Source organism: Vanellus vanellus (assembly GCF_965231255.1).
Source record: "Vanellus vanellus genome assembly, chromosome: 11".
Classification (NCBI taxonomy): domain Eukaryota; kingdom Metazoa; phylum Chordata; class Aves; order Charadriiformes; family Charadriidae; genus Vanellus; species Vanellus vanellus.
Window position 1 is genome coordinate 25,308,655 of NC_138916.1, and position 13,132 is coordinate 25,321,786.

Below are 13,132 nucleotides of genomic sequence, written 5' to 3' on the forward strand. Positions count from 1 at the left end.
TGGAAATGCTGTTCAATGCCAGCATTAGACAATACTAAACTCATCTAAAAACCACCAGAAATGGCTAATCACTGGAATTCTCTCTCATTCAGGTATATGGACTATTCCAACAAGAGGAGTTAAGACACTGCACATTTTTCAGCTAACTAATGTCTGAGCAAGCCAGAACTAAGAGGTTCCAGAATAAACTACTGAAATTATCCCAGTCTGAAGTAAAACGCAAATCAGCTTCTCTGTTCTTCCTCTCCCCTCTCTGTCCGCCTTCAGTGAAAAAGAATTCTGAGGTTCGTGTACCTCAGTGCACATTTAGTGTTGTTGCTTTATATATCAGTCTAACATCATCACTGCTGAATGCAGACGAAGCAAAAAAGGCTTCATTCAAGTCTAGAACTGAAAATAACATGAAGACGGGGGCATGCCAGTGTCGTCTCTTTTAAAGAATGAGCTGCTACTCTGCTTCCCACCCTTGAATTTGCAATTTTGGTGCTCCTGCGAGCTGACTGTTGGCCTAAATCAAGTGCCAAAATCATACAGAAGGGCATTTTCTTCCAAGCAGAAAATAAAAGTTAGGATGTTAGAAGCTGTTGGTTTTTTGTTGTGTTTTGTTTTTAAACAAGCTTACTCAGTGAAAATGCATATGCTATTCTTCGATTTATGAGTCGGGTAATACTGATATCTAGCACTACCATAAACTAATTTGTTCAGATAAAGATACGCTCAGTCATGCTCACCTGCGAGCACCGACAAACACAGCCTTCAGCCAGCAGCGTTCCAGGCGTTCAGCCATAAGTGCTCCTCTTTGTCCCGGCCTCTCCGCGTGTGGCCGAAGGACGGGAGCACGCAACGGCCATGGGTGACAGAGCCGTTCGATTCTTGCAGCAGCTTTACTGACACTGCGATGACTGTCTTCATCTATGATTTGCTTCACCACGGACCAGGGGCTTCACCTGCTTCAGGAAACTTGGAAGGTCCCCGGTTTGAGCGAGTTCATCACCTTTGGGTGCTGATCGCACCCTTTCTCTTCACGAACATCGTTGTGAGTGAGGGCTGAGCCGGGGCCAGCCACCAGCCTCCCTCCGCAGACCCCCAGAAGGCTCACAGGGTGCTCTCTCGCCCAAACGCCAAAGGCAGGGGCTGTCCCGGCTCCCTCGCAGGGCAATGCCTGGCTGCGAGGGGGTGGCTGCTGCCCTCTGCCACAGCGGCACTGCGGGTTCCAGCGGGACACGAGCTCAACAGAAAGCAAGAGCACTGAGAGGGGAGCAGAGGCTGCGCCCCGGGCTCTTGCTCACTTTGAGCCGGGATCGCTTGCAAATGGGGGCCCGGAGGCCACTGACCAGCTGTGGCTTCTCTCCCCGCGTCCGGAGCCACCTCGGCCGCCCGTGTTGTCTGTGGCACAGGGCAGCGCTGCAGGACGGCGCCGTCCAAAAGGGCACAGGCAGAGCACGTCTGACGGTGCTCCGCCCCCTCCCACCTGAGCAACAAAGCGGATCCGTTAGGCCGGGCTTGGCTACCTCAGAGGCGAGTGCAGCAGCCGGGAGCTGGGGGACACGGCTCCAGGTCCGCCGGAGCGGTGGGCGTCCCTCCGCCGGGGGTCACCGACCCCGAGGGGCAGCGGGGCAGAGAAGCCCCCCCTCCCCGCCAGAGGCGCTCCAGCCGCCATCAACGCACGCCGGTGCCGATTGCTGGCCCAGGCCGGCACGTCTCACGGGCCGCGGGACTCGGTAACGGGGCAGCGGGGATCGCCCTGCCCCGCACCGGCACCACCGCCCGGGTAGAGCCGCCGCCGCGGGGGAAGGGGGGTGTTCCCCCTCCGGTCAGTCCCGCGGGACCCGCGCCTTGCCGCCGGGGGCACCCAGCGCGGGGGCTGCCCCCGCACCGGGCAGACCCCCCGGGCGGCCGCCCCCGCCGGGCTGCCGGCATCAATAATGCATGAGCTCGGCGCCGTCTGCGGCGGCGGCCTCGGGTTACAGCCCCGAAACGGGGCCTGCGGGGGGGAGTCCGCCCCGACGGCCGGAGCGACGTGAGCCGGGAGGGGATGGGGCAGGGGAGGGGGTGCGTAGGGGATGGGGAGAGGAAGGGCTGAGGCTGGGGCTGGGCTGGGGAGGGCGTGGGCAGGGGCTGGGGCAATGCTGCGTGGGCAGCCCGGCAGGCCGCGTGGGGTCTCGTCCATCTCTCCCTCCCTCCCTCTCCCTCCTGCCGCCCGCAGGACGGAGAAATGGCCGCTTCGCTTCCCAGCTTCGGGCTGCTGCTGCTGCTGCTGCTGGTGCGGGACCCCAGCTCCGGTGAGTGGGCAGACCCCGCTGCGATGGAGCGGTGCCCCGCGGTCCGTCCCGCTCGGCCCCTGTCCCCTCCGGGGCGCGGCTGCCCTGCGGGAGGGCCGCGCTGCCCCCCCCCGGGCCGGCCCGGGGAGCCGTGTCCGCCAGCCCCGGGAATGCGGGAGGTGGTCCGGGGCGGTGGGACGCTGCGGGGCTGTGCGGAGAGCTGGGGGGGTCCCGGGGCCGGTGCTGCCGGCAGCCCCGTGCGGGGGGCGACGCCGGGGCCCGGCGGGCGGGGTGTCCGCGGGGACCGAGCCGTGCGGCCACCGGGCCATGCCCCGCAGGAGCCGCCTCGGGAGGGAGCGGCGCCGCGCCCCGACACCTCGGCCCCGTCCGCCCCGCCCGGCCCGGCCCGCCACCCAGCGCCGCGCTCCCCGCCGCCCCCGGGCAGAGCCCGCCGGAGGCCGCGGGGGTCCCGCCGGCGAGCGGGGCTGCCTCGGCCCCGCGGGGCGCCGGGGGGGCGGCGGGCGAGCTCCCCGGGCGAGCTCCCGGCCCGGGGCCGGCGCGGCAGCCGCTCCCGCCGCGGGGCAGCCGGCGCCGGGCCGCGCTCCTCCGCCTCCCCCGCGGGCCGCGGGGCCGCGCCGGCGGGGGGCCGCCCCCCGCGCCCCGGGAGCTGCCGGCGGGCCGGGCCGGGGCGGAGGAGCGGGGCGCGGGCCCCGGGCCGTGCGGGCCCCTCCGGAGCAGCGTGCCGGGGCTGCGGGACGCTCTGCTGCGGGCGGCGGCGGCGGCGCTGGGGGCTCCGCGCCCCGACGGTCACGGGCGCTGCGCAGGTGAGCGGCGCCGCCCGCCCCCGGTGCCCGGTGCCCGGTGCCCGCCGCTGCATGACGGCCGCGCTCGCCCGCAGGGACGCTGCCGCAGCTGCTGCTCTGGTGAGTGGCGGGGCGCCCGGGGGTGGGCTGCGGCCGGTGCTGGAGGGGCCGCGGCAGGGCGGGGCGCGGGGCTGCGGGGGGGCTGGGCCGGGGGGGCTGCGGGGCCGCGTCCCGGCAGCACGGCGGGGGTGGGGCCGGCCGTGAGCCGTGCTGGCCGTGGGGCCGGACGGGACGGGCAGCGGGGCGGGCAGGGGGTTCCTCCGGGGCAGGCAGGGCCGCGGTGTCAGCTGCGCAGAAGAGCGGTGCTGGGGCTGAGCCTGACGGAGGAATGGCTGATCTGGTCTCTGCCCTCCAGGGGCTTCCACCACAACCTCAGCTGGGACGCCCGCGGCCTGGGCTTCGCGGCCAGGGTGCTCCCCGCTCCGCCGCCCCTTCCAGGCTGCCTCCACCCCGTCCCCCGCGGGGCACCCGCTCTGCTCCAGGGACAGCCCTCGCTCCTGCCCCCTGTCCTGGAGGCTGTGTGCAATGACAGCGTCCCCGGGCTACCGGGTGTCTCCAACTTCACAGTCTACCTCTACTGCCACCTCTTCAACAGCTCCTGGGGCTCCGGCCAGCGCCCGGGTGACCTGGGGTCTGCCTGCTCCATCGCCGCCTGGTACCTCTCTGTGGGCCAGGGGGGCTCAGTGTTGGCCCAGGCCTGCCAGGAGCACTACCCTGCCCAGTTCAACACCACCATCTGCAGCAACACCTCCTTGAGGGACACCCCTGGGCCCCAGCAGGCCCTGCTGGAGCAGCTCTGTGCTGACCTGGCCCAGGGGCCGGCGGGGGCCCGGCCCCCTAGCCGCAGCACCTGCCCACTGGGTGCGCGCTGGGAGGACGCTTGGAGCTGCTTCCTGGGAAGCCGCATGCTCTGGGACGCACGGCTCTGCGGTGGCGGGAGCCAAGAGTTGCTGCTCACCCACTTCCAGGCCTGGCTGTCCCAGCGGTGCGGTGGTCCCCAGCCCCGGGCACAGACACCCAGCGCCTCAGAGCTGGGGGGCGCAGACCCCTGCTCCTTCCGGGACTGGAGTCTGTGGGCGCGGGGGAACGCCGGCCTCTTGGAGCTGTGCAGGACTGCGAGTCCCAGCTGCTTGCAGGAGCTGGTGTGCCCCATCGCCTCCCTCCTGCAGCGGCTGGGGCACCCCCAGCCCGCGGTCAGGGTGCATTGCCAGGGCAACCTGCCTGGGGGACGCTGCCTGCTGCAGCAGCTCCTGGTGCTCCTGCCCCTGATCCCCAAGCTGGACACGGCGGAGCTCTGCCCGGACCCCGCCGCCTACCTGCTGGGGCTGGCCTTGCAGCTCCCCCGGTGCCAGGAGGAGGCTCCGGGCTGGGCACCCCACGTGAGCTACCTCCTGCGCCTGCTTGACCGCAGCCTGGCTCTTTCCAGACAAGAGGATGCTGGGCAGGTGGCCAGGGAGCAGCTGAGTGAGGCCATCCTCCTCTCCAGCCTCCTGGACAACACCTCCTTCTGGGGCTTGCTGGGGGTGAACGCGTCCGCAGGCATCCTGCGAGCCGTGGGCCGATACCTGCAGCGGGAGCAGAGGGCCTCAGCCAAGAGGGAGCTGCTGAGCTGCTTTAGTGTGAGTTGGGCAGTGCCAGGGCGAGCGAGGGCCTCCCTGGCTGCAGGGCACTGGTCAGGCTGCCGGGCCCGGGGAGCCGTCCTGCCGGCTGCAGGGTCTGGCCATGGTGCGGGCCCTGGTCCTGGGGTCCCTGTCCAGTGCCAGCTGTGGTGGGAGCAGGACTGGCACACATGCTCTGCTCAGCCACCAGCGTCTGGGAATGGTCGGTCCTGAAGTGGGGTGTCAGGGCTGCGGCTCGTGGCAAAGCCACCCCGCTTGCCCACCCCTGGGTTGGCTTCCTCGCAGCAGGGCTGCCCCGGACCCACGGGGGCACTGGGGGAACGTCAGTCCTGCTCTCTCCTGCAGGCTGTGCTCTGGGACCTGCTCCAGGACAGCGAGGATGCTCCCGCCTTGGAGATCCTGGTGCAGGTGCTCCCAACCCCTGCCGGGCTGGCTCCCAGTGCACCCGGGATCCTGCAGGGCAGAGGGGCTGCGTGTCCCCAGCGCTCTCAGGGCTGGCGTCCCTGCCGCCGGCTGCGCTGAACTGCGGCCTTCCCGCAGGAGTATCTGCAGATGCCGGAGGGGACCTTCCAGGGGCTGCTGCTGGCGGCGGGGCCCGAGGCTGCGCAGCGACTCCTGGCTCTGCTGCACCGCTCGTGGCAGCGGCTGCGCAGGGAGGTGGTCAGCGGGGCTGGGACGGGGCAGGGTGTGCAGAGCCCGTGTGCGGTGGGGCAGAGCCCGTGTGAGGGGGGGAAGAGCCCATATGTGTGGGGTACAGCCTACGCGGGGGGGGGGGGAAGCACAGTGCGGGTGCAGTGTGCTCACTGGGGTTCAGAGCTGCTGCGTGTGAGGGGTTGCGGAGCCTGTGCATGGGGTGCGTGTGTGTGTGTGCAGAGCCCAGGCATGGGGTACACATCCCATGCATGGGGTGCTCTCTGGGGGCACGGCAGGGCTGTGCTGGTTGCTGGGGGCTGTGTCCTGCTGGAGCCGGGGCTCATGCAGCCGTGCAGGTGCCATCCGGGGATGAGGCACTGCAGTCGCTGGCCGTGCTGCTGCTTCGCAGGCTGCCTCGTCTCACCCCCCAGCTGTTCGTCAGCCTGTCGCAGTTCATCCCCTTCATGGCCGTGTCTGACATCGCAAGGCTGCCACTGGCCCTCCTGGCCAACGAGAGCGTGTAAGCGGCGCTGGATTCTCGGGTGTCCTGCAGGCGTGCTGTGTCCAGCTGCAGCCTGCGCCTTGCATTGCCCTGTCACCCACAGAGACCCCAGCACACGCAGGCCATGCGATAGCTATGGCCTCCCTGTGCCCCCGGGTCCTGGGCTCTGCCGGGCACGTGCCTGGTGATGGTCTCTGGGGTGCCCTTTGAGGGGGTGCAGACTTGGCCTGGGCCTGGGGCATCCCTCCGCAGCTGTGCCCCGGTGCTCTGTCCCCACAGCCTCGCTGCCCTGCGGACTCACAGCGCCCGCCTGACGCAGGGGCAGAAGGCCGCCTTCGCCCGGCGCCTGCTGCAGGCCCCCTTCCTCGGGGCCGTGCCCACGTGGCCCCTCGCCTTCCTCCGCGCCGTCCTGCCGCTGCTGCCCCAGCTGCCGCTGCCCTGCTTCCTGCAGCTCACGCCCCAGCAGGTGGGATGCGAGCCCCAGGCCCCCGTGCAGGCTGCTCGTCATGGCTAGCGTGTCCTCACCCCACGGCAGGCGGGGGTCCCATCCCTGCCCCAGTGCGCTGGGACCCCGTGGCAGGCAGGGAGCCCTGCAGCCCCGAGCGGGGACTCCCCCCCTGCCCAACCCTGCACCCCTGATCCTGCACCCCCTGGCTGGGAGCCCTGGCTCCAGTCAGGAGGCCAGAGCCGAGTCCGCTTTTTCCTGCCCAGATCTGGGGTCTGGGGGACGGCTGGCAGCCGCTGGGGCTGGGGCTGGTGCAGGGCCGCCACGTCGCAGGCAGCCTGGTGAACGGGAGCCGTGCGGCTGGCGCTGAGCCAGGGCGCAGGTGAGCATGGCAGGGGCTGCCACTGCTGGCACAGCCGTGCCCTGAGTTGGTGCGGAGCCTTGGTCCCGCCGCAAAGGCCACGGCCTTGCTGCAGAGCGGGGCCAGGGTGGGTGCTGGCAGGGCTGCCCGCGCCCACTAACAGGGCGTTTCTGTGCAGGCTGGGGGCCCTCGCCTGCTTCCTGAGCCCCGAGGAGCTGCAGGACCTGGCATGGCTGCAGGACCCCCGGGGGGCGGTGGAGCAGAGCCTGCTGGCGTGCGCAGCCGCAGGGACCCTACAGCAGCACGGGCGGGTGAGCCGGTGCCCCAGGAGGGATGTGTTGGCTGTGCCAGGCCACCCCCGGGGCACCTCGTGGATGGGCACCATGCGGAGCTCAGCTCCCGTCCCCTTGCTCCCTGGGGGAGCCCGGCCACACCGTGCCGGCACAAGTAGGGGTGCCAGGGCAGCAGCTGCTGGTCAGGCGGCACATCAGGCCAGGCACCAGCACCAACTCCGTGTTCACCGTGCGGCTCCTCCTGGAGCAGGGTGTGGGGCAAGCTGCCCACCAGCCCCGGGCTCACAGCCGCTCCTGCTCGGCACCGGCAGGTCATGCTTGCCCTGGCAGACTTGCTGCGCTCCACCAGCCTGGCCATGGTGAGCCTCGGGGAGCTGCCAGCATGGAGGGGTGTCCTCCCTGAGATGGGAGTGGGCTTCCTGGAGCGCCTGTCAGCTGCCCAGATGGATGCCCTCCTGCCCCAGCTGCGGCCGACACAGCTGACGCGTGCCCAGGTGAGCCCAGCCTGGCTGCAGATGCTCTGGGTCGGGGGTCCCTGGTCCCTCGGCCCTGTCGGAGACTCCTGCGCAGTGCAGCCGTGCATCCTCCGAGCCTCACCGCCTGCCCTGGCCAGGGCTGTGCTGGCCCCGCTGACCATTCACCTTGTCCTGCCCCTAGGCATCCTTCCTGCTCGCACGGGCTGTCCAGAGGGGCAATGTGAGTGTCTGAGGTGCCTCCACAGGACAAGGACGGGCTGTGGGTGCAGTGGTGCCTGAGTGCAGTCCCAATCTCGCACCCCCGTGCTTACCTGGGCTGCCGCAGTGTCCCCGTGCGAGGAACAGCCCTGCTGCAGCACAGCTGCCCGAGCGGTGCCGGTGCATTTCTCTGCAGGTGACGGCGGGGGAAGCAGCCAGGCTGTGTCCCCTGCTGCCAGGCCTGGGACCCACATCGCTGGCATCTCTCCTGGCCCCTCTCCGGCTCCAAGGCTGTGCATGCCTGGGGCCAGCCCTACCCCTGCTCTCGGCAGCACAGACGGCGTCCCTGCTGCAGGCTCTGCAACCCCCGGACGGCTGGCCCCATTGCCTGCTGCCCCTGCTGCCCCTCCAGCTCCTGCGTCCCAGTGCCCAGGCGCTGCAGGGGGCTCCACGGGACCTGGACCTGCCCTGGTCCCCGCAGCAGGTCAGAGGCCGGTTGCAGGGCTCGGGGGGAAGGTGCTGCACCTCCATGCCTCCCACCAATACCCCCCCAACAGGCACAGCTCCTCTGGAGGGAGGTGGGAGCCAGCGCTAACCACAGCCACCGCACTGCCGGGTGAGAGCACCCCACCCGGGTTGGCCAATGGGCACCAGATGGGGCACGGGGATGGGGGCATCTGGGAGCAGCCTCTGGGGTACCACAGAGGGAAGGGAGCTGGGAGAGGGCTGGGTGCCCTGGGCAGGAGGCAAGAGCCTTGGCGGGACCCTGGGAAGAGTTGAGGGGGTCTCCATGGGGCTGGGGGCGGTGAAGCCCCGACAGGGTCTAACACCATCATCCTGCAGTGCCCTGGGCTCGCTGGTGGTGGGCATGAGCTGCGCCGCGCTGCAGGAGCTGGGCCGGGAGGATTTCCTGGGGGCTCTGCGGACCCTCTACATGCAGCCCCGCTCCCTGCCGGCCAGCCTGGTAAGGAGGAGGCTCCACCACCCCTGAGGCTCCCAGGCAGCCTGTCCCTGTCCTGTGCTCACAGAATGGTGTCCCCAGAGGCGCTGCGTGCAGGAGGAGGTGCTCAGGCGTCCTGCACTCTCCAAGGACAAGCTGGCATGGTTGGGACCTCGATTCCTCATGGAGTTGCCGTAGGTGTCGGGAGCAGACGCCCATGGGATGCAGGGACATGGGCTGCCCCTTCTCCGACTGCCCCCTTTCCCCAGGGGCAGAAAGCAGTGCCCGCTGGCCTACAGCCCCCTCCTTGGGCCCATCACCCTCCTCGTGTCGCCAAGGGGCCAGCGTGCCTCTGCCCTGCTGCCCCAAGTGTGGAGTGGGGACTGGCAGCGGGAGCCTCAGCAGGCACCCCCAGTCCTGGCCAGCCCTGGGCCAGCCCTGGCGCCAGCCACTGCCCGGTGCCTGGGCACCCCTGCTGTGGGAGGGGGTCTGCAGGATGGGGCTCGGTGCCCCATTCATTCCTGGGCAGAACAAGCCCTCGTCCTGTGGTGCCCAGCCGTGCTCTGGCTCCCGCAGGGCAAAGCTGGTGGAGATGCTCCCTGATGCCGTGATACAGGTGGTTCTGGACCACGTGACCCGCCAGCCTCGCAGCTTGCTGGCCCTGCCGGCTGCCCGCCGGGCGGCCCTGGCCCGCGGCGCCCTGCGCTCCCTGGTAAGGGCAGGGAGCCCAGCATGGGGCGCAGGGGGACACGGCCGCCCCCCCTCACTCCTCTGCTCTCCCCCCTGCAGCGACTCCCGACAGGGACAGAGCTGGCTGGGGAGGACCTGGACCGTCTGGGCCCGCTGGTGGGGTTCCTGGGCCGGGAGAGCGTGGCTCGCATCCAGCCCGAGAGCCTGCTGCCGCGGCTGGGGGACCTGCAGGACACCTGCCTGGCTGCGGAGGCGGCCGCTGAGCTGGGGCGGCTGCTGCTGTCGGAGCAGGCTCTGGGGTAGGTGGCGGGCAGGGGGGTGCAGGGCCCTGCCAGTGCCACATTGACGTCTGCTCCCACAGCCCCCCCCCCGGCTGGCGCCTGCCTGCCCTGCAGCAGCTGGGGCGCCTGGTCTTCCTGCTGCCCGTGGAGAGCCTGCGCACCGTCCCCCGGGTGAGCACTGCATTCCGTCCCACTGCCACTGTGCTGCCCCATGGATGGCCATGCTGTGGTCCCCCCTGCCTGGTCCTGGAGCTGTGCTGTCCGTGCTAGTGCCCTGTCCTTGTGGCTGTGCCATCCTGGCCAGTGCCCTGTCCCTGTGGCTGTGCCATCCCCACCAGTGCCGCATCCCTGTGGCTGTGCTGTTCCCACCAGTACTGCATCCTTGTGGCTGTGCCATCCGCAACCGTGTCCTGTCCTCATGGCTGTGCTGTCCCTGCTGGTGCCCTGTGCTTATGGCTGTGCTGTCCCCACTGGTGCCCCATCCTTGTGGCTGTGCCATCCTGGCCAGTGCCCTGTCCCTGTGGCTATGCCATTCCATCAGCACTCCCATCCCTGCAGCCATGCTGTCCTTGCTGCTCCCTTGGCCCTTTCCGCGGGTGTAGTCTGTCATGGCCCCTCTCCACATCTGCCCGGTGCTGCCCCAGGACCTGCTGAGCCGAGATGTAGTGGAGCAGCTGCTGCAGAGCCAGCGGGACTGGGAGCAGAGCGAGCTGGGACGCCTCTGCCACCCCTCTGGCACCCCGAGTGAGGGCCCCAGCCTGCAGGAGGTGCTGGTGGCCCCGCTGGTGGCAGCTGCTGTGCCAGGGGACCAAGGTGACGCTGCGCACTCACCTCCCCGTCCCTGTCCCTGATTGTGCTCCTTGTGTCTCTGGTGCCCTCCCATGCCATGCCCACGCACTTTGTGCCCCTGCTGCCCTGTGTCCCCATGCTGTTCCCTCCCTGGGCTGGCCCTGTGCCCCTGCTGCCCCATGTCCCCGTGCTGTCCTTTCCCTGGGCTGGCCCTGTGTCCCCAGTGCCCGGTGTCCCCATACTGTCTCCTCCCCGGCTGGTGTGTCCCCCTCATGTACCCCACAGCAGGCACTGTGGGGGACGTGGGGCTGGGGCCAGCCCGCTCAGGCCATCTCTGCAGCCCCCGTGCCCAGCTGTGCCGACGTGCGTGCCACCTTCCCTGCGGCGTGGAGCGCGGCCCAGCTGGCCGCCATGGCCCCCCAGCAGCTGGAGAGATGCCTGGGGCTGCTCAGCCGGGACCCGGCGTTGCGCCCCGACCAGCTGCGGGCTGCTCTGGGCCAGGCCAGGCTGGTGAGGGGGGACATGGGGGGGCCATGCTGGTGGGGGTGGTGGGGCTCAGGGGGGCTGGGCGGGCTCTGCTGGCCCTGGGGGGAGATGCTGCATGTGAGATGTGCTGGCCTGGGGGTGAATGTCTTTGGGGGGGGCTTTGATGGCCTTGGGGGTGCCAAGGGGGTGCTGGTCTTGGGGGGCTGCCTGTGGGAGGGCCGTGCTGGCCTTGGGGGGGTTGTCCTTGGGGGGCTGCTCTGGCCCTGGGGGGCTGCCTGTGGGGGTCTGTGCTGCTGGCAGCTGGCGATGCTGCTGGTGCCGCAGCTGTGGGGCAGCACCCGGGCACTGGAGCCAGTGCAGACCCTGCGCCTGGGCCGGCTGGCCACCCAGCTGGGCGAGCCGGAGCTGCGGGAGCTGCTGCTTCCGGACTGGGGGGCGCTCTCTGCCCTGGGGGAACTGGATGGCTGGTCGCCCGAGCAGGTGAGGCTCTGGGGGCCGGAGGGGCGGGGGGTAGGTGGCCCCCGTGACAGGCTCTCCCCCAGATGCGGGCCGTGGTGTCTGCCTTCCTGCAGCAGCGCGGAGTGAGTGCCCGGGACCTGCGGTTGCCCGAGCTGGTGGCCCTGGGGCACCTGATCTGCGGGCTGCCAGTGGCCGAGCTGCGGGTCCTGGACAGCCGGGAGCTGAGGTGGGTGAGCGCCCGCGGGGAGCACCAGCGGAGCCCCCGGTCAGGGGCAGGCACCGCCTGCTGCCTCGGGATAGCAGGGGTGCTGCGCCCCAGCGCATGGCTGCCCGACGCTGCCCGCTCCCCACAGCAAAGCTGCCCCTTTCCTGGGCTCACTGAGCCTGCGCTGCACCGAGCAGCAGGCAGAGGTGCTGGCCGCCCACCTGACCTCCAGCGCTGCCTTCGGCCCGGCTGCTGCCTGGGGACCCGAAATCTTCACGGAGGTTGGGACTCTGGCAGGTGAGGGCTGGGATGGTGCCATGCCCCGTGGTCGCTGCTGCCTGCCCTGCCTGTGCCTGGGGACGGTGTCCTGAGCCTGTGCTCTGTGCCCCAGCTGGGCTCCCCGACATTGTCCTCTCTGCGCTGGTCCCTGAGCAGATCTGGGCGCTCACGCCACGCGCTGTCGCTGCTGTCCCGGCACCCAAGTTCGCAGTGAGTCCCTGGCATCCCCCCTGGCACATCCCTCCCCTGGCACACTCGGCCGGTGTGTGTGTGGCAGGGGAGGGGGCATCACCAGCTGGGCCAGCATGGTGGGAGCCCCCCCGTACCGGACGCTGAGGGACGGAGGAGGGACGTGTCCTGGTTGCACTGGGGAGCGTGCGCAGGGCCTCGCTGTGGCTGGCTGCCCTCTCCCCGCAGGTGGTGTTTGGCCCAGCTCAGCTGCGCACCCTCTCCAGCGCCCAGGCCGCGGCCGTCACCCTGGGGCAGCGCCGGTGGCTCGGCAGCGCCCAGCGCCAGGCCCTGGCCAGTGCCCAGTGCGAGGGAGAGGCTGCCCAGGATGGCCAAGGTGAGAGCAGCCGGGTGGCTTCTGTCCCCACGCAGTGCCCAGCCTGCCCGCCGCAGGCAGCTCCTCTGCCCGCTCGCCCCCTGTCTCTGCTCTGCTCCTCTGGGCTCAGCACGGGCACCCCGGGGTGCCGGGAGGGCTCAGGTCACACGGGTTTGGCCCCACTGGGAGGCTGGTCCTGCTGCCTGCCCGGCTCATGTCCCATCACACCTCTGCCCAGACGAGACCTCCCTGATGCCACCCTGTGCCCTAAACCCAGGTCCTGAACAGCCGCTTTGGGGGCAGCAGCAAACTGTGCTGTCCATGCCTGGAGCGGTGCATGCGTGTGCACGTGTGTGTGCCAGCACTGTGAGGGCTGCCAGGGACACGAGTCCCTCCACAGCGCGCCAGGGCTGGCACACTCAGCTCTGACGGTGCTTTCTCTCCCGCAGGCAGGAGCGGAGCCAGGCCCCGGTCTGGCTTCACTTTGGCTCTCCTCCTCTGCCTGCCCCGCTGCTTTCTGTGAGCATCCCGGTAATAAACCTGTGGTGGGCCCCCAGCTCTGCTCCCTGCCTGCCTGCAGCACCCTTCCCTGCCCGGCCCCGACGGTCCCCGCACCTCCTGGTCCCCTGCAGCGAGCAGCCCCCAGCCCCGGCTCCCTGCTCACACACAGTCCCTCGTGGCCCCCCAGACCAGGGCAGCCCCAGTGTCCCCCCCAGGGCCGTTCCCCAGGGCAGCAGCGGCTCAGGGAGTTCCCAGGGAGGGCTGCGCAGGGCAGGCGTGGGAAACCCAGACCCTGGTGGGTGCCTCT

The 13,132-nt window shown here is 69.9% G+C and overlaps 1 protein-coding gene across 1 annotated transcript; it reads left to right on the plus strand.

The window, feature by feature from the left end:
* Positions 1-898: 898 nt before the first annotated feature.
* STRC (stereocilin) lies at positions 899-12,847 on the plus strand (the record flags this gene model as incomplete). Its single annotated transcript, XM_082488607.1, has 26 exons — positions 899-1,036; positions 2,207-2,282; positions 3,160-3,184; positions 3,480-4,743; positions 5,089-5,151; positions 5,284-5,464; positions 5,725-5,896; positions 6,158-6,344; positions 6,590-6,705; positions 6,863-6,995; positions 7,289-7,471; positions 7,635-7,673; positions 8,064-8,167; positions 8,495-8,615; positions 8,694-8,785; positions 9,168-9,303; positions 9,381-9,572; positions 9,677-9,733; positions 10,165-10,375; positions 10,692-10,861; positions 11,138-11,317; positions 11,380-11,522; positions 11,650-11,798; positions 11,893-11,990; positions 12,198-12,345; positions 12,774-12,847. The coding sequence occupies 26 exons, from the start codon at positions 899-901 to the stop codon at positions 12,845-12,847; spliced, it is 4,452 nt and encodes a 1,483-aa protein (XP_082344733.1).
* Between the last annotated feature and the right edge of the window lie 285 nt (positions 12,848-13,132).